At 46.2% G+C, this 20,591-nt stretch overlaps 1 protein-coding gene across 1 annotated transcript in view; it reads left to right on the plus strand.

Moving 5' to 3' along the window:
* Nucleotides 1-2,190: 2,190 nt before the first annotated feature.
* The window catches only part of LOC142316937 (cytochrome P450 2C8-like), a 177,218-nt gene continuing 158,817 nt past the window's right edge, over nt 2,191-20,591 (plus strand). Inside the window, exon 1 of the mRNA XM_075352721.1 lies at nt 2,191-2,279. Coding sequence (XP_075208836.1) covers nt 2,243-2,279 — 37 coding nt within the window. The 5' untranslated portion in view covers nt 2,191-2,242. The remainder of the gene's footprint in view (nt 2,280-20,591) is intronic.

Genomic DNA, 20,591 nt, shown 5'->3' on the forward strand with positions numbered 1-20,591 from the left:
GTTTTTGGCCGTGCCTCGGGTCGTCCAGCTGGCTGCTTTTTCCTCCACGTCTAAGTGTGGAGAGGCGGCTAGTGCACATGCACGCCCCGATTTACCCCAGCCAGAGTCTAAGTCCAGTGTTTCGCCTAACTGGACTGCGGCTGCTGCGTTACTTGTCCGTTTGTGCCTCCTACGCACACGGACAGCATACCTGCTGCGTCACCTGTCCAAGAGTGCCCTCTATGCACACTGACGGCGTACCTGCTGCGCCACCGGTCCGGTTGTGCCTCTACGCGCACGGACAGCATATTCCAGAACCCCTGTGGAGTTAACAGGGTGTTCCTGGATTGGGTGTGTGAACCCTATTTCCCTCCTCGGCTTCCCAGTCAAATGCTACTGGTGTGACTACCTGGTCTGACGTGTCCTTCACACACGTGGCCAGTCGAGTGGTGACCAGAAACGCCAATTAGAGGACCGCTCGGCCTGACGTTTCTTACACACGTGGCCGACAGGGCGCTGTCGCAGCGGTCTTCTCGGTCAATGCTACCTGATCACCACCCGGCCTGACGTGCTCCCGTCACACGTGGTCGGAGTAGCGCCCGCTCCACCGAAACGCTAACTGGGTTGTCGTCCGGTCTGACATGTCCTTACACACGTGACCGGTTCCCAGGTCTCCTGGGTTATCTCTGAGTCATCAGCTCTTTAGTCTCCGCCTAACCCACAGGGTGCCAGCAGCTCCATTACCATCTGGAGCATAGTGGGCCCCGACTGGCGATTGGGATATATACCCTCTGGTCCTAATCTCCTGTCCCCCCGTTACAACGTGTTTATCAACGCAGTGATTCTAGAGCAATGCCCCCTGAGAAATATGCAAACAAGAAAGCCACGGAGACACCATCACATGTTTCTCAACGCTGCCAGGAAACTAGCCAGGTCTTTCACCGGGAAGGAAGAACCACGGGAAGGGCTACTCCACACTGATGAGGGGCAAATACCCCGAAACAGCTGTCTGTGGATTAATACCATATTTTGGCATAGGCAGTTTCCTTCGTTCCCGTGGTTGTTCCTTCCCGGTGAAAAACCTGGATAGTTTCCTGGCAGCGTTGAGAAACATGTGATGGTGTCTCCGCGGCTTTCTTGTTTCCATGTTGAGTAATGAGCATAATGGAAGTCAATGGGTGTCCCACAGAAATTGTCAAAAACTATGCTGACTGTCATGGTGGCATCAGGTTCTGTTTAGATTACTGATTCTGACACTCTGCCTCAGAAATTCTCTTTAGAGTTGAGCGATGTTCGAGTCGAACGGTTCACCAATTTCATGTTCGAGTGATTTTGGGGGGTGTTCGAGTCGTTCGACGAACTCAAACGATTTGCTTAAAGTTCGGCAGTTCTAGTTTCGTTCGAGAACGGTTCGATCACCAACAGCGTGGCATTTCACAGTAAGGCAATGTGCGCATTTTGCTATCTGCATGTGTCATGCATCCCCAGCACAATCCCTCTCTCTTTCCTACTCACCGATCACGGGCGCGACGCTGCACGACTGTCACAAATCTGCGGCGGCTTTTCCTCTTTTGAAAATGGCTGCTGCTTCATTATTCAATCAGTTATTCCGTGCTTTCCCCACCCACCGGTGACCATGAATTGGTTGCAGTCAGACACACCCCCACGATGAGTGAAAGCTGCCTCACTGCAACCAATCACAGCCGCCGGCGGTTGTGTCTATATCGTGCAGTAAAATAAATAAATAAATAATAATTAAAAAAAAAAAAATGGGGTTCCCCCCATATTTGATACCAGCCAGGATAAAGCCACACGGCTGGAGGCTGGTATTGTCAGGATGGAGAGCACCATGTTATCGGGAGCCAACCACCCTAACAATATCAGCCAGCAGCCGCCCGGAATTGCCGCATCCATTAGATGCGGCAGTCCCGGGACTCTACCCAGCTCATCCCAAATTGCCCTGGTGCGGTGGCAATCGAGGTAATAACGGGGTTAATCATGGCTGATGTCTTCCTGAGATACCTTCCATGATTAACCTGTAAGTGAAAGTAAAGAAACACACACAGCGAAAAATCCTTTACTTGGAATAAAAGACAAAAAAAACCTCATTTACCTCTTTATTAATCCCCAAACAACAATCCAGGTCTGACGTAATCCACACGACACTGTCAGCTCTTCTACATGAAGATACAGGGAGCGCTCTGTGTCCTCTCCACGCAGCACCTGAAGTGAGCCGCACTGTCAACGGAGACTTCAGTCTGCAATGCAGACGTCAAGATTAGAGATGAGCGAGGTTCGAGGTTCGTCAATTTCATGTTCGAGTGATTTTGGGGGGGGGGGGTGTTCGAGTCGTTCGACGAACTCAAGCTTTTTGCTAAAAGTTCGGCAGTTCGAGTTACGTTCGGGAACGGTTCGATCAACAAAAAGCCTAGCTAGTTACTAGCTGGCTTTTCACTGCAATACTGTGAATCACGCTATTATCAAAAGTCAGCATATAGTGTGCGGGGGGGGGACACGGTTTAGATCTGTGCTGCTGAGAGAATGCCGATCGCCATTTTTTTTATTTCTTTTTTTCCTAAGTGCGCATGCAGTGGGGCGGGCCAGGCTGTCAGCAAATCACAGACACACACAGCTAAGTGGATTTTTGCCAGACAAGCAAGGGCATGTGTCATAGGCTGTGCATGTCACATGTCCTTGCCTTATAAGACCCGGCCATTTTGCCCATCACCGCCATGTTCTCCCTGCTGTGGGTGATGTGACACCCTGGACCCCAGGGGTCACAGGTCACTACATACACCACTAACACCCCCCCACACTAGGAAGGAAACACCCGTCACACACAAGTCCTGATTGCCTCCCTCAGTGTTAGACAGGCACACCAGGTGGGCGGGGTCAGGCGGAAAGAAACGCCCACCGAGGAGTCTACTGGCCTGAGGCAGGAAGTTCAAGAGCAGATTAGAGCAGATTAGTTGAAGTAGGAGTTCGGTGCAGTAGTGGAGCGTGACACACACAGTTCTGCGCGGGGCATGGGTTGGAGCCTAGGACCCCCAAACAGTCAGGCAGGCAGACGGCAGGGGCCGCCTGCAGGAGACCGGGAACACGACCACCGGTGGAACTGTAGGGACCGGGACTGGGTTGGAGCCCGCCGGACCCGAACCGGGGATCCAACAGTATACCGGAGTACCAGGAAGGGTACTCAGACCCTGACTAGGCTATAGGCCACCACCATAGTCGAATTAACTGATTGAGGTCTGGACCTCCCGGGGTCCTTTCCCACCCAAAGTCCCGATTGATGGCAATGTCAAGGGAGGAATTTTGGGTCAAGACTGCTAATGGAGTCTTCGTTTAGGATCCAGAGACGGTGCCCCATTAATGCTGTATACCAGTGCCGATATATATCAATGTATATAAGACAAAGAACACAGACATGCTCTATTTTCAGCCAGCATCACCAACTGACTCGTATAATACGATAGATCCAATTATACAGTAAGTAAGCATAAATAACCTTGAAACTAACGAAGGAGTGCGTTCACTCCCCAATTTCTCACATCACTCCTGCCCTCCCGTACATTCCTTTTGTGTGAACATTACTGATAAGAGTTTATAACTTCACATTCTGGCTTCATCATCTTTAGTTAACTCCTTCATGATTATACAACTTTGAATTATACTATAGGTCTGTGCAATTGCTACACAGACAGACAGATAATTTTGCATCTACATCTACATTTTGATTTAGTTATATACAAAGATATTCTTATTATGTTTGAACAAACAAACTATAGCTCAGTGCCACCTCCACAGTCCCCCCTTTAATAAAATATCTTTGAATATTATTAACCTTAAATTTAAAAATTTTCCCCATTTAGATATATTTTATTATTTGGGACTTATTTGTGACCTACTGCCCTTGGGACTTTAATTATATCTATATCTATATATGCGGGCTTTCTATGGGATTGTTGTTTAATTTAACACTACAGGCTTTAGCTCCCCCCTTAAATACTTATTTTTATTTATTAAACATAACTCTATGATTTATAGGGGCTAGTAAAATTGGCGTTATTACTCTCATTAGGGCACATTATCTTGATTAAGAAAAATTGAATCTAAACCTTATTTAAAAATTAGCACATAATTAAAAAACAAAAAAACAAAAGGACATTTGGAAATTGTCCATGGTTCTTCTTTCCGGATATAAAACAAAAAGAAAAATGCTTAGTCAGTGCTAGTCCACTTAGGGCCACTTTGTGAACCTGGATAATCTGCTCTTGATAAAAAAAACCAACAAAACATGATGAGGCTTCATGTATACAGTTTGTGGCACAGACTTGGAAAAACCTTCTGGGATAATGGGTAGAATAGCGTCCGCTTTCTGCTTCGGTTGTGTCGGGTCCATTGGTTTTTGAAATATAACGTTAACTCGCGTGTCACTGCCAGTGCTCAGCAGACTAGGCCGGAGAGACATCAGCCTGATGGGATAGGCTCTTCTAAAACTTTTCCTGAAATGAGAAAATCCATATCTAGCATTTTATATTAAGGAAAATTACTGAAATTAGTAGGAAACAAAAACATTTGTAAATGGTTAGATTACATTAACCAAACCACATTTTTGGGTCTATGAAATGGCTGAATTAAGTATTTTCGACTACTCAATTCGTACCTTCAACAGTCCCCCCTTGACTCACTTCTGCCATCTCCAAATACTAAGGGTACTGTGTTCCCTTAGGAAAAGAGGAAGAAATATCTGTTGGGAAATCCTGCCTGACTGAACGTTGAGGCATGGGTGGAGAGGGGAATGGGATTTCTTCACCGGTTTGAGACCAAGGACCCCTAGGCGAGTCCTCACCCTTTGTAGTTGGACTTTCCCATGTCTCAAGGTTCTCTAAGTCCTCTCTTCTAACTGTTTCGGCAATAATGGTTTGGGACTGTACAGGTCTTTTTTGTAAAGGATAAATATGAGCAGGACGCTCAGTGCAGCTCCGGTGGATCGACCCTTCTGCAATGCGGGGAGTGAATCTATGTTGTCCTGCCGTTGAGCTTTATCGAAATTTCTGTGTCCTTTTAGGATTAATCAGTCTCCTGACCGAAAACCATATACTACTAACTCTGATTTAGGATCTGGAATTAGAAAATACACTTGTTTATTTCTCTAATTAGTCAATCATATAAAAATTATACATGGTTTGCGCTAGACCAAAGAAAAACATTTTACATTGGAACCTGTTTATTACTAAAGAGAAACACAACACACACTAAAGAGAAATACAACACGCATTGATTTACAACTTATCAGTTTGTTTGTTTGTTTACATACCACTTGCATTATGTGGATTTTCAGCAATGACGTCGTTTTCTGCACTGGAAAGCCTCTGACCAGACCTGAAAAGAAATCTACACAACACGCACAGACTTGCATACAACGTGCTCATGATAAACATCTATAATTAGTTTGCAGTCTCTAAGAATGGGTAGAGCAGGTGCAGGGTGTTTCTACGGACTCTTTACAGTTTTTCCTCATTGTTTTAAGAACGTGTTTCACTAGACCGGGTGAGTTTGTCTACCTGGGTACTGAACCCTGGCGTCACCAAAGCGCACACTGATATCCAACTTTCACAGATGTTAGTCCATGTTACTTGGGCCATCATTAAGAAGAGATCTCATGGCAGAGAAAGCTTACCACCCTTCATCCACAGACCTTCCTCAGTCAGCCGGCTCCCTGCGTCTCGCACTCCACTCCTTGTTGATTCGCTTTTTCCTGTAGGGATTTAAGAACACAAGGAGTGACAGAAGTCACTGACGTGACCGGTGTCACCGAGGCATGGTCTTTATGCATGGTAAAGGACTCCTCAACTCTAGGCCCGTTCACTGCTTCTTGGTCAGCTTCACCTGTGCGGGGATCTCCATCCGATTCCATCAGCTCAGATCTAGACTTTCTTTTCGGCGTACCTAGCTTATTTGACAACAGGAAAGAATCTACATCCTACATACATTTTGACTATCGTACCTACCTCTGCTCCACCCATCTAGAGAGGCACTTACGTCACTTCCTTCCGTACCGATAGGAGGGGAGGGAGTGGCCTAAATTTAGACTACCTCATGTTGTGCATATTGTAGCATATCCAGTGCAGAATCGACCACCATCTGGTTTCAACTATAAAAACAAAAACTAAAAGAAATATAGATTAGATCATTCCTATAACAGACATATATTCCTACATTCATAATAATCCAATAAACATGACATAACTGTTGCAAAAGAAAGGCCAGCTTTAAAGCCTGCTTTAAAGTCTATCCAATATATCTGCTGCTGGAAAAATTCAATTGATATCTACTTCCTCCCTTTTTATATACTACTGTGGCAAAATATATAGATCCATAACAGTAAACAATATGATTAACCAATAAATAAATATAACTTATACTCTACTGGGAAATTTTGAAACCTTACAACAGGGTTCATAGATATTCTGTATCTACAAAAGAAAAGGAAAGTAATCAATATTGGCATTTTGTATGCAAAAATAATAGAAAACAAAAACATAACCATAAAAACAAAAAAACCTAATTTGTATATTTTAAAAAATATACTTTTCCCTGCAAAATGAATTCAATTATTTAAATAGCAGCAGAATACTATTGATAATCTCCTATGAAATTTTGAACTTTAAGGATTAAACAAAATCCACTCCACCAGCCGGAAAAAGCACTTGTTAGTACATAAGACAGAAACTGCTTTGTAAATCTGCTGAAACTACTTTTTTTTTTTTTTACAACTTTTTTCTACTTCCTTATTTTTTATTTTTTTTTTTCCTCTGCTCTCTACAACTTGTGATTAGCAGCAGCTTACTGAAAACACTCCCACACATCCCTGCGCTGACTTATGTCCCCCTGTCTCCTTCAGGTTGCGCGATGTTAGAACAGCTGGTGGGCAAAACAGATACAAGAAAAAAAAACATGGGCAGAACTTTCACTATAGAAATATATAAAATATATTTCTGTACCGTGTCAGCCAGCAGAAACAAAAGTACTACAGAAACATATATTATAGAAACCTTAAGATTGATGGAGTGGAATGGAGAACATCATTAAAGCGGGTAGCTTGGGATTGGAAATCACTGCAACAAAAGCAAGCAGTCCGGGGCTCCCCCCTGTGTCATTAGGGAAGGTTGGGGCAGACTCCTGGGTGCAGCCGGACTGTGGGCAGTATCTTGGGAAATCTCCTGGGACTGATTTAAAGGGATACTATGATACTCTGGGAAAAGGCACACCTGGCTTCAGGTAGATCATTACTGAATCTACAGGGAACACCTTTATTGTAAATTTATGTGTTGCAAGTTTTGGTTACGGTTTTGAGGGTACCTGGCCAAACACTGAGATTTGTGGGTGTGACACTTTCTTTGATAGTGACCGGGCTGACCACAACGCCAACAATTCTGTTGCTGGCTTTGTTGATTGGGAGCTACGTATACGAGGTTTGGACTTTGTTGGGGCATGGGCTGTGGCGGGGGCTGCACCGGCACATTTATATATACCAATTGATCTTGAGCCCATCTTTTTAAAGCAACACAATACTGTTGTCCACTTTGGAAAATGGTGTCATCAGAGCCTGGGGGCATTGGGAGATGGGGCTCCATTAAGGGCCAAAAACTGTCTCCTGCTTTTACTTTGGTGAGATTAACAAGGTCCTTCCGGGCAGCTGAGTATAACTGATGGACCTGTAGCATCTTCCTATAAAATCGCATAGGGTTAATGCTGGGATCTGGCAGGCAGGGGATTAATGCCGCTGACTGGGTGGGGTTGAAAGGGACATATTTAAATGAGGGCTGTTCCTCGTCAGGTTCGGGGTAAGGCTCACTATGTGTCCTAAGGGAAAAAGGGGGATCCAAGGGGAGGGGATTGGTAAATGGGGAGTGTGACGGCAGACTGGCCGGTAAGGGGAGAGACGGCATTGCAGGTATGGGAGGGAAAATGGGTATGGGTGTGGAAAGGGTTAAGGGATGCTGTCTAGTGACTGCAGCATCTGTGAATATCTCCAGGACGGGGGAATAGAATGGGGATCAGGTTGTGGGGCAGCAACAAAACAACCTGTCGGAGGACCCTCAAATCTGTCCTCAGACTCGGGTAACATATAGAAAAACACAACATCCCCTTGCTCATCCTCTTCTTTGACTTCAATATATCTTTCTGATAGCAATGCCTGCGATATTCTGCCAAACAATTCTGCATCATTCAACAATCTCCTGTCTTTTAACTTGCCCTTTTTTGCTTTCAATGCTGTTGCCATAGTGACGGTTGTAACCGACCTCCTTTTGGTAATTCTAACATTTTAAAAATCTCCAAGGCATGGCGTACAGCTTTCTTCCCTTCTCTCTCTGCAACTAGCTCCAACACATTCTGTGAACCTTCAGGCCTCTCAACTTTCTGTCTCCTCTGTCTGAACATTTTTGCTATGTTGGTGGTGTCTGGATTACACTAATATGACTATGCGGTGTACGTTAGAGTCCGGCCGGCACCTAAGGCTACACCTCTATACTAGCTGGCAACTCCTCAGCTATATAGTAATAAGGGTATCCCGCGTCACGGAGGAGGGGTACAAAATGTATTCCCTCCGGACTTGATCAGCTGCACCAATATTTTTTATTGTCCTAACTCACTATCTTCGGTCACGTGAAAATCTTCCGTGTCACGGAGGAGGTCGTACAAGAATGCATATGCACATACAAACAAGTCCCGGCCTCCGGACTTGGTCAGCTGTACCAATATTTAAACGTCCTAACTCACTATCTTCGGTCTCAGGAACCCCCCCGCGTCTTTAATTACAGACCGGGTCAGTCTAACTAGCTATATCCAGCCACCACCATCTTTCCTGCCCTAACAACCGTCCTCTGGATCCCTTGTGACACTCGATCCACACCTCAGGGCTGGGATCGTGCTCTGAGCTCCAGCGGGCACTACCCCTGAGTCACAATCAGGTACCTTTTAACACCCATATGGACAAACAGCCCGTCACTCCCTCCTCTCCAAAACCAACCACAACGGTAGTGAATACACAGTATGTAACACTTACCCGTGGGGTCAGAGGTGATCAGCCTGTTTGGAGGAGAGGGAGATCTCAGTCCGCGACGTCCAAACCATCGGTATCTCCAGGTCGGTATGCGTCCTTGAAGGAGCCCCACGTTGGTGCGCCAAACTGTCAAGGGAGGAATTTTGGGTCAAGACTGCTAATGGAGTCTTCGTTTAGGATCCAGAGACGGTGCCCCATTAATGCTGTATACCAGTGCCGATATATATCAATGTATATAAGACAAAGAACACAGACATGCTCTATTTTCAGCCAGCATCACCAACTGACTCGTATAATACGATAGATCCAATTATACAGTAAGTAAGCATAAATAACCTTGAAACTAACGAAGGAGTGCGTTCACTCCCCAATTTCTCACATCACTCCTGCCCTCCCGTACATTCCTTTTGTGTGAACATTACTGATAAGAGTTTATAACTTCACATTCTGGCTTCATCATCTTTAGTTAACTCCTTCATGATTATACAACTTTGAATTATACTATAGGTCTGTGCAATTGCTACACAGACAGACAGATAATTTTGCATCTACATCTACATTTTGATTTAGTTATATACAAAGATATTCTTATTATGTTTGAACAAACAAACTATAGGTCAGTGCCACCTCCACAGCAACAGCCCAACCTGACTGGATAGTAGCCACCGGCAGAGGTCAGAGATCCGAGGGCCAGCGCCTGCGGGCAAAGGAACTCCTTCGACATACCCGCTGGGGAGCGGACCACCCGTGCCTAGGCACCGTGGTCCACTTACACTTAGGTGCAGGAGAAAGGTGGACCCTGCCAACCCGCCTAGTGAACTGCAGCCGGCTGCGGGCTTCCCATCTATCACTACGTTTGGTTTACCAGTGACTCTGTGTGCCTTAATCGTGAGTGCAACAGTGCCATCCGGCACCGCACCGCAGTGCTGCGCCCTGCACCATCTCCCCGCAACCGGGCCCCGGGACACACCGCCCCTACCCACGGAGGGGTTAACACCGAAAATGCGCCCCTTACACCGCTCCCGGGAGTCCCTCACCTCTACCACAGCGGTGGTGTCCACCATCACCACAACCCGTGGGTGGCGTCATGAATCACCATCCCCAAAACCAAATCCCCGCATCCCCCGTGTGTTGTGCCAACCTCCCTTGCAGAGCGACGTGACCCCCGAGTCCGTGAGAGGCTCGAGCCACCACCCGCAGAACGAGCACGGATCCGAGCGGCTCGGCGGTCGCAGCCGAGGCCGCGGGGCGGTACAGGTGACAGTCATTGCTCACGCTGCTGCTGCTGCTGTGTGTGCTATAGAGATACAGTGCAATCTTCACAGCGCTTTAGGGGTTAGGAGCTACTGGTTATTTCAGCCCTTTTCAGGGCTGCATTACAGCCGTTCATAGCCATAGTTGCTAGGCAGGTCTGTGCCAATGCTGTGCAGGGCTTTAGATCACAGCGTCTGGCTACATCAGCTCAGGCAATTCCTTGCTGCAGTTTTTCATTGGCAGGGATAGAAAGTGAGGCTTCCTTTGCTGTCCTGCTACCTACAGCACTCGTGCATTCTACCCACCTGCCCATTTTTGCCACGCAATTTTATTTCCCCAAATTGCTGACACTTTTTGTGACATCCTAAAAGTGTCTGGAATACTAAGTTAGTGTTCCTTTGCTGTCCAGTGACCCACAGAACCCGTGCATTCTACCCACCTGCCCATTTTTGCCACGCTATTTTATTTCCCCAAAGAGCTGACACTTTTTGTGGCATCCTAAAAGTGTCTGGAATACTAAGTTAGTGTTCCTTTGCTGTCCAGTGACCCACAGCACCCGTGCATTCTACCCACCTGCCCATTTTTGCCACGCTATTTTAATTGCACACAGGGCTGAGGCTTTTACTGGCATAGTTTCATTGTTAGGGATAGTCAGTGTTTGTTCTTCAGCTGTCAATAAAGCTAGATCACCTATGCATTGTACCCACCTGTCCATTTTTAGCTACGCAATTCTAATTGCAAACAGTGCTGCCACTGTTAGGGGCATACTAAAATTGTCTGGGATACTACCTTAGTGTTCCTTTGCTGCCAATCACGGTACAGCACCTGTGCATGCTACATACCTGTCCATTTTTGCTATGCAATTCTAATTGCAAACTGTGCTACCACTGTTAGGGGCATACTAAAATTGACTGGGATAGTCAATGTTGGTTCTTCAGCTGTCAATAAAGCTAGACCACCTCTGCATTGTACACACCTGTCCATTTTTAGCTACACAATTCTAATTGCAAACTGTGCTGCCACTGTTAGGGGCATACTAAAATTGTCTGGGATACTACCTTAGTGTTCCTTTGCTGCCAATCACGGTACAATACCTGTGCATGCTACACACCTGTCCATTTTTCCTACGCAATGCTAATTGCAAACTGTGCTACCACTGTTAGGGGCATACTAAAATTGACTGGGATAGTCAGTGTTGGTTCTTCAGCTGTCAATAAAGCTAGACCACCTCTGCAATCTACACCACCTCTCCATTTTTGCTACCACATTTTAAGTGTCCAATCTTGTCGCAAACAAAATGAGTGGCAAAAGGACAAATGCTGGTGGAAAGGGGAACAGGCATGTTGGAAAAGGAAAAAAAGTTTGTGTCCATGGGGTAGGTGGGAAGGCTACATTAACATCTGCTGAAGAAAGGCCATCTTCCAGCAAAAGTAAGATGTCTACTACTTTCCGTGGACAATCTAATGTGCTCCCTTTTTTACGGAACCGAACAACTGTAACAAAGGTAGATGATGCACAAAAAAAGAACATGTTTGAATGGATCTCAAGTGCTCCAACAAGTGCCCTCTCCTCCACCTACACTTCAACATCCAAAAAACAACATTCCTCTGAGTTGTCACCCCAATCGCACTTGCTTTCTCCCAGCTCTCAAGTCTCCACCCACCCTGCAGAGTATGGTGTAACAGAGATGGCTGAGTCTGCAGAGCTGTTCAGTCACACTATAGCCTGGGAATAAGAGGACTGCTCCAAAGCTACAGTGAGTACAGACCAGGAAATGGTCTGCAGTGGAAGCTTTGTGAGTCAGATTCAGGCCCTGATGATTGGTCATTTCTGAGCATAATGTAGACCCAAATCTTGAATTTTATTGATACTTAATTAAAATCCACAACCTTTGTGCAAATACAATGAAATAAAGAGGGAAGAAGGTAAGATGCTTACCCTTTACAATAGCCCTCCCTCCTGTCCACTACCTACCGCGGGGGTCGGCACCCTGATAGCTACGAAAATGGCGCCCCCACTCTGCGGTGGCTGACCCTGTAATGTCCCTAAGAAAGCCCTCAAATAGATGATGAAAAACAGATAAAGTCAAGGGTCACAGACAGGGTACACTCATCCTTCAGTGGACAGAAAGATTGGGACAACACACATGAACACCTGGTTCAGACCACCTCTAAAGTCATTGGTGATTCCGGGGTAATCGTACAGACCGCAGATAGCAGATACATTAGGTGTATAGTCCTATATAACCCCAAAAGGCAATGTCTGTAGCAAATGCATGCATTAGATGCCGAAACGTAAGCCTAGGTATGCACAGTAATAAACATTAAGGTGCTTAGTGAAATAAAGTGTGCAGACTAATGAACACACCCTGGCCTCCGATGCTGGCTCTTACATACGGCCGGTTTGCTCCTGCACAAAATATATCAGCGCATACCCAGTGCAACTGCCTAGGAACAACCAAATATGATCATTGAGGTTGGTCAAAAATGAAACACATCAAACACTTATCGTGTGAGGAGGGTTCATGTGTGAGTCCCAGAATCGCCCCGGTTCCGCCTCTACGCGTTTCTCCGGACACGGATCATCAGGAGGCTTGATACAAGGCTTTGCCAACCGGTTTCAGGACAGCATGATGTCAGGATAAAGGGGGAGAGCCGATACACTTGGTTCTCCTTTTAAACCCTGCCGGTAGTGGGCCACCTCCATCCCCAGCCAAACAGCCCGTCCCCCCTCCCCTCCCCCATATGCCCAAGCACGCCCCCCATCACAGCATGCCCAGCCCTCATGATGTAATATTACAACAAGATCCCTTTTCAGATGTTAAATCCCTCCAGCAATATGTACAGTAGAAGGGCGCGTGATTATCGCACCGGTGAACCACATGATTTGTCCCGTTCACAGACCATCTATTTTGGAATCATACATACTAGCAAGATGCCTCTGGGAACGCCCCCTGATGCATTCCATGGTGTGACGCCGCTTGCGTTCTACGATCGGAACGTCAGGCGGAACCGGAAGTGACGTCACTGCCCGAAACCGGAAGTGACGTCAGTGGCCGAAACCGGAAGTGACGTCACGTGGTTACATACGGCCGGATGCATGGGCGGGGAACAGCATAAGCATACCCGCCCCACAATAGATGTCATCCCTCAACCACTCCCACAATGGGATGCTATAACTTATTAATGGAGAGGCGGGGGAAAGATATATTACCCCCAGATTCTAATGGGCATCTTAGATTCTCAAAATTTACTTTCATATATAATCCTGCTTTAACCTGGGGACATCCTGTATATACATACAGGCTATACTTATAACAACCCAGGGGTCGCATTAATGACCATATGCTATAACGTCACACCACCAAATTTACATCGAGAGAGCACCATCAGATAAACAGGGATATCCAGGAAACAGGGACAGATATGCAGGATTGGGGGAACACGCCAGACACAGGAGGGTGGGGGGGGGGGGCGACAGGCAAAGGGACGGAGCACCCACTCCAGCACCAATCTGAATCCATTACACATATGAACATGTGCGTTAGGTCAATATTACCTCCCTATAACGGGATTCGGGCCAGCCAACTCCAGGAACCCCTAGAATCAACTCCAGGAATCAGAGAAAACAGGCGTATGAAATCTGCTCATTCAAACCTCCGGGCTGGACAGACTCCATTCTGAAAATCCATTCGCACTCCTTTCTCAACAGAGTCTTATCATGGTCACCACCTCTGGGATTGCTCTTCACCACCTCCAGTACCTGGAATTTTACTTCATGAATATTACCCCCATGTCGAGAATTCATATGTCTCCCCAGGGGGGTATCCCGTTTATTCCGTATGTCACCAAGGTGCTCTCCAACCCTCCTTCGTAACTCCCTCTTTGTCTTCCCCACATAGTCCATGGGACAAGTACACGTGGCCACATATATCAGTCCCATCGTCTTGCAGTTAGCGAAGGACCTTAGGAAGAATTCTCTCCCATTTTTTGAGCTTCTAGCGGACTTCGCAGGTCTCATGGAGTTACAATAGGAACAATCTCCACACCTGTAAAAACCACATATACCTCTATCTAACCACGTGCCGGGGGGTTTTGGTCTGGTGTAGCAGCTATGGACCAATCTGTCCCTAAGGGACCTCCCTTTCCTGTACGTGATGCTCGGTCTCTGTGAGATCATGTGCTTTACATCGGGATCCAGAGTCAAAATATCCCAATGTTTAAAAAGTACTCTGCGAACCCGCTCGCTCTGGCAATCAAATGTGCCAATCAGTCTGGTAATATCTTCGTCTTCTTTCTTTTTTCTACCGCAACCATGTAAGAGTACTGTTCTATCCTGCTTTTCCGCATGGTCCCTAGCCTGATATAATACTTTAGAGGGGTAGCCTCTATCTACAAAACGTCTGGTCATATCCCTCGCCTGAGACTGATACGTCTCCATAGTTGAGCAATTCCGTCTCAGCCGAAGGTATTGACCTTTGGGAATGCCATTCCTTAATGGGAAAGGATGATGACTATCCCACCTCAAAAGATTGTTAGTTGAAGTGGGCTTGCGATAAGTACTGGTGGAGAGGACTCCGTCTGGCTCTTTCTTGATGATCACATCCAAAAAGGGTAGTTCTTTTATATCTGCCTCAAAGGTGAAATGAAGATTTAGTTCATTCATATTAAGCAACTCTACAAACCTCACAAATGATGCACTGGACCCTGACCATAGGACAAATACGTCGTCTATATATCTTGACCACAACAAAATATGTGGCTGCCACCAGTGGTCCCCATCCATAAAGACGACGGTTTCTTCCCACCAGCCCAGGAAGAGGTTAGCATACGAGGGGGCACAAGGGCTCCCCATAGCTGTCCCCCTGAGCTGGTGGAAGTACTTACCGTCGAATCTAAAGAGGTTATGATGTAATATGAAATCCAGTAAATTCAACAGGAATCGATTATGATCCCGATGTTCCCTAGTTCTTGTGTTCAGATAATATTCGATTGCTTTTAATCCCAGAGTGTGAGGTATATTGCTATATAGAGCCTCCACATCAATTGAAGCCAGAAGGACGTCCTCTCCGACCGAAATCCCATCCAGCTTCCCTAATAGGTCGGCTGTGTCACGTGTATACGATGGAAGCGAGATGACAAAAGGACGCAAGACCTCATCAACGTAAATGCCGCTGTTTTGCGTAAACGAATCCACACCCGATACAATGGGGCGGCCCTTCAACAGCTCCAACCCCTTATGAACCTTGGGCAAGGTATAAAAGGTTGGCATGACTGGGCAAATGGGTTTCAAAAAATCAAATTCATTATTGCTCAACAGGCCACTAGTCCTTGCTTCCTCAAGTATCGTGAGTAGGGATGCTCTATAATCCTCCAGAGGGTTGGAGGTAAGCACTTCATATGTATGTCTATCTTTCAATACACGGTGGCACATCTCAAGATACTTATCATGGCTCAAAATCACAAGGTTCCCACCCTTATCAGAGGGTTTTATTATTATATTCTCATTTTTTTCCAGGTCTTGCAGTGCCAAAAATTCATCATCAGTGAGGTTACGATCAAATCCATCATTCCTACGGGGGATCTTTTTGAGGTCCCTCTCTACAAGGTTCAAAAACAAATCGATATTGGTGGTGTCACCCTGCGGGGGCATCCTCACACTCTTGGCTTTTAGCTTAGTGAAGGGGCCACGTCCATTACTGTTAGCAATGTCCTGTTCTTGAAGGAGTCCCATGAGAGACCGAAATCCCTCTATGTCATCATCAGACAGTCCCAACCTCCTACAGCTCTCTCTATCATTTTTAAGGAAGAATTTTCTCCATTTTAATTTTCTCCCAAAGAGCTGTATGTCTTTAACCCAATGAAAGCAATTATAATCATTCGTGGGTACGAATGAAAGACCCTTTCTTAAGATGTTATACTGCTTCTCATTGGGAATAAAGTTGGATAAATTGATAATTTGACTCCTATTCAGCCCTCCACCCTGTGTTAGCTCAGCCGTTAATTCACCCGGTTCCTTAGATGATAGGCCCGGGAGACCCCCTGCTCTAAAAAAGATGGAGTCTTTGTTCCACCTGATGCTGCAGAAGTGGATACATATGCACACCCAGATTCCTGTCCAAAGGATCTTGTGTTTATGGGATCTCTTGTGGGATAGATATTCCTTCCTCCCCGTCTCCATCTTCTATTCTGCCGTCTGCCTCTATTATTAAACCGGGCTTCTCCTCCAACCCTTTCGGTGTCCGATACCTCCTGATCCGAAGAGGAGATATCAGTATCCCTTTGGGCTGGACTCACAAAATTATAAGCCTGGTTCGTGGAGAACTCTCTAAGATCTCTCTGAAATTGCAGATGCTTCCTTTCTTTGATGTAACCTTGATATTTCTCTATAGAGACCTGTAAGGCACTCTCCCTCTTATTAAAGTCAGGATCTGATTTAAATTTGAGGATGCTCTCTATGTCTAAGTTTAATTTGGTGGTGGCTTGTTCCAAAAGTGTCCTCTCCTCCTGTATCAGCAATGTCATGAATCTAAGGGAGGACTCTATGGATTCCTTCTGCCACGCTTCCAAAAGCCTAGAACTTGAGGTACGGGGGGATGGGTGAAGATTAATTCTCAGGCCTTTGGGAACAATTCTGTTCTTGAGGTAGTTTTCAAGAGCCTTAATCTCCCACCAAGATTTCGTGTACTCTTTATAAAATGAGTACAAATCACCAAACTTGGTCTTGAGGGAGGTGACACCAATCCCACCTTCAGGAGTTTCCTTGGTGCAGAACGCCTGATTTGCGTCCTCAACCCAGGAGTTAATATCAATGGGACCTGTCAGAAAGCTGGCCATACTCATGAAACTGTATGAAAAAAAAGGGGGGGGTGTTGTGTAACTAATCATATAACCCTTTAAAAATCTTGAATTTTATTGATAATTAAAATCCACAACCTTTGTGCAAATACAATGAAATAAAGAGGGAAGAAGGTAAGATGCTTACCCTTTACAATAGCCCTCCCTCCTGTCCACTACCTACCGCGGGGGTCGGCACCCTGATAGCTACGAAAATGGCGCCCCCACTCTGCGGTGGCTGACCCTGTAATGTCCCTAAGAAAGCCCTCAAATAGATGATGAAAAACAGATAAAGTCAAGGGTCACAGACAGGGTACACTCATCCTTCAGTGGACAGAAAGATTGGGACAACACACATGAACACCTGGTTCAGACCACCTCTAAAGTCATTGGTGATTCCGGGGTAATCGTACAGACCGCAGATAGCAGATACATTAGGTGTATAGTCCTATATAACCCCAAAAGGCAATGTCTGTAGCAAATGCATGCATTAGATGCCGAAACGTAAGCCTAGGTATGCACAGTAATAAACATTAAGGTGCTTAGTGAAATAAAGTGTGCAGACTAATGAACACACCCTGGCCTCCGATGCTGGCTCTTACATACGGCCGGTTTGCTCCTGCACAAAATATATCAGCGCATACCCAGTGCAACTGCCTAGGAACAACCAAATATGATCATTGAGGTTGGTCAAAAATGAAACACATCAAACACTTATCGTGTGAGGAGGGTTCATGTGTGAGTCCAAGAATCGCCCCGGTTCCGCCTCTACGCGTTTCTCCGGACACGGATCATCAGGAGGCTTGATACAAGGCTTTGCCAACCGGTTTCAGGACAGCATGATGTCAGGATAAAGGGGGAGAGCCGATACACTTGGTTCTCCTTTTAAACCCTGCCGGTAGTGGTTTAGAGGTATATGTGGTTTTTACAGGTGTGGAGATTGTTCCTATTGTAACTCCATGAGACCTGCGAAGTCCGCTAGAAGCTCAGAAAATGGGAGAGAATTCTTCCTAAGGTCCTTCGCTAACTGCAAGACGATGGGACTGATATATGTGGCCACGTGTACTTGTCCCATGGACTATGTGGGGAAGACAAAGAGGGAGTTACGAAGGAGGGTTGGAGAGCACCTTGGTGACATACGGAATAAACGGGATACCCCCCTGGGGAGACATATGAATTCTCGACATGGGGGTAATATTCATGAAGTAAAATTCCAGGTACTGGAGGTGGTGAAGAGCAATCCCAGAGGTGGTGACCATGATAAGACTCTGTTGAGAAAGGAGTGCGAATGGATTTTCAGAATGGAGTCTGTCCAGCCCGGAGGTTTGAATGAGCAGATTTCATACGCCTGTTTTCTCTGATTCCTGGAGTTGATTCTAGGGGTTCCTGGAGTTGGCTGGCCCGAATCCCGTTATAGGGAGGTAATATTGACCTAACGCACATGTTCATATGTGTAATGGATTCAGATTGGTGCTGGAGTGGGTGCTCCGTCCCTTTGCCTGTCGCCCCCCCCCCCCCACCCTCCTGTGTCTGGCGTGTTCCCCCAATCCTGCATATCTGTCCCTGTTTCCTGGATATCCCTGTTTATCTGATGGTGCTCTCTCGATGTAAATTTGGTGGTGTGACGTTATAGCATATGGTCATTAATGCGACCCCTGGGTTGTTATAAGTATAGCCTGTATGTATATACAGGATGTCCCCAGGTTAAAGCAGGATTATATATGAAAGTAAATTTTGAGAATCTAAGATGCCCATTAGAATCTGGGGGTAATATATCTTTCCCCCGCCTCTCCATTAATAAGTTATAGCATCCCATTGTGGGAGTGGTTGAGGGATGACATCTATTGTGGGGCGGGTATGCTTATGCTGTTCCCCGCCCATGCATCCGGCCGTATGTAACCGCGTGACGTCACTTCCGGTTTCGGCCACTGATGTCACTTCCGGTTTCGGGCAGTGACGTCACTTCCGGTTCCGCCTGACGTTCCGATCGTGGAACGCAAGCGGCGTCACACCATGGAATGCATCAGGGGGCGTTCCCAGAGGCATCTTGCTAGTATGTATGATTCCAAAATAGATGGTCTGTGAACGGGACAAATCATGTGGTTCACCGGTGCGATAATCACGCGCCCTTCTACTGTACATATTGCTGGAGGGATTTAACATCTGAAAAGGGATCTTGTTGTAATATTACATCATGAGGGCTGGGCATGCTGTGATGGGGGGCGTGCTTGGGCATATGGGGGAGGGGAGGGGGGACGGGCTGTTTGGCTGGGGATGGAGGTGGCCCACTACCGGCAGGGTTTAAAAGGAGAACCAAGTGTATCGGCTCTCCCCCTTTATCCTGACATCATGCTGTCCTGAAACCGGTTGGCAAAGCCTTGTATCAAGCCTCCTGATGATCCGTGTCCGGAGAAACGCGTAGAGGCGGAACCGGGGCGATTCTGGGACTCACACATGAACCCTCCTCACACGATAAGTGTTTGATGTGTTTCATTTTTGACCAACCTCAATGATCATATTTGGTTGTTCCTAGGCAGTTGCACTGGGTATGCGCTGATATATTTTGTGCAGGAGCAAACCGGCCGTATGTAAGAGCCAGCATCGGAGGCCAGGGTGTGTTCATTAGTCTGCACACTTTATTTCACTAAGCACCTTAATGTTTATTACTGTGCATACCTAGGCTTACGTTTCGGCATCTAATGCATGCATTTGCTACAGACATTGCCTTTTGGGGTTATATAGGACTATACACCTAATGTATCTGCTATCTGCGGTCTGTACGATTACCCCGGAATCACCAATGACTTTAGAGGTGGTCTGAACCAGGTGTTCATGTGTGTTGTCCCAATCTTTCTGTCCACTGAAGGATGAGTGTACCCTGTCTGTGACCCTTGACTTTATCTGTTTTTCATCATCTATTTGAGGGCTTTCTTAGGGACATTACAGGGTCAGCCACCGCAGAGTGGGGGCGCCATTTTCGTAGCTATCAGGGTGCCGACCCCCGCGGTAGGTAGTGGACAGGAGGGAGGGCTATTGTAAAGGGTAAGCATCTTACCTTCTTCCCTCTTTATTTCATTGTATTTGCACAAAGGTTGTGGATTTTAATTAAGTATCAATAAAATTCAAGATTTTTAAAGGGTTATATGATTAGTTACACAACACCCCCCCCTTTTTTTCATACAGTTTCATGAGTATGGCCAGCTTTCTGACAGGTCCCATTGATATTAACTCCTGGGTTGAGGACGCAAATCAGGCGTTCTGCACCAAGGAAACTCCTGAAGGTGGGATTGGTGTCACCTCCCTCAAGACCAAGTTTGGTGATTTGTACTCATCTTATAAAGAGTACACGAAATCTTGGTGGGAGATTAAGGCTCTTGAAAACTACCTCAAGAACAGAATTGTTCCCAAAGGCCTGAGAATTAATCTTCACCCATCCCCCCGTACCTCAAGTT

This window comes from Anomaloglossus baeobatrachus, chromosome 6, assembly GCF_048569485.1.
Source record: "Anomaloglossus baeobatrachus isolate aAnoBae1 chromosome 6, aAnoBae1.hap1, whole genome shotgun sequence".
Taxonomy (NCBI): Eukaryota; Metazoa; Chordata; class Amphibia; order Anura; family Aromobatidae; genus Anomaloglossus; species Anomaloglossus baeobatrachus.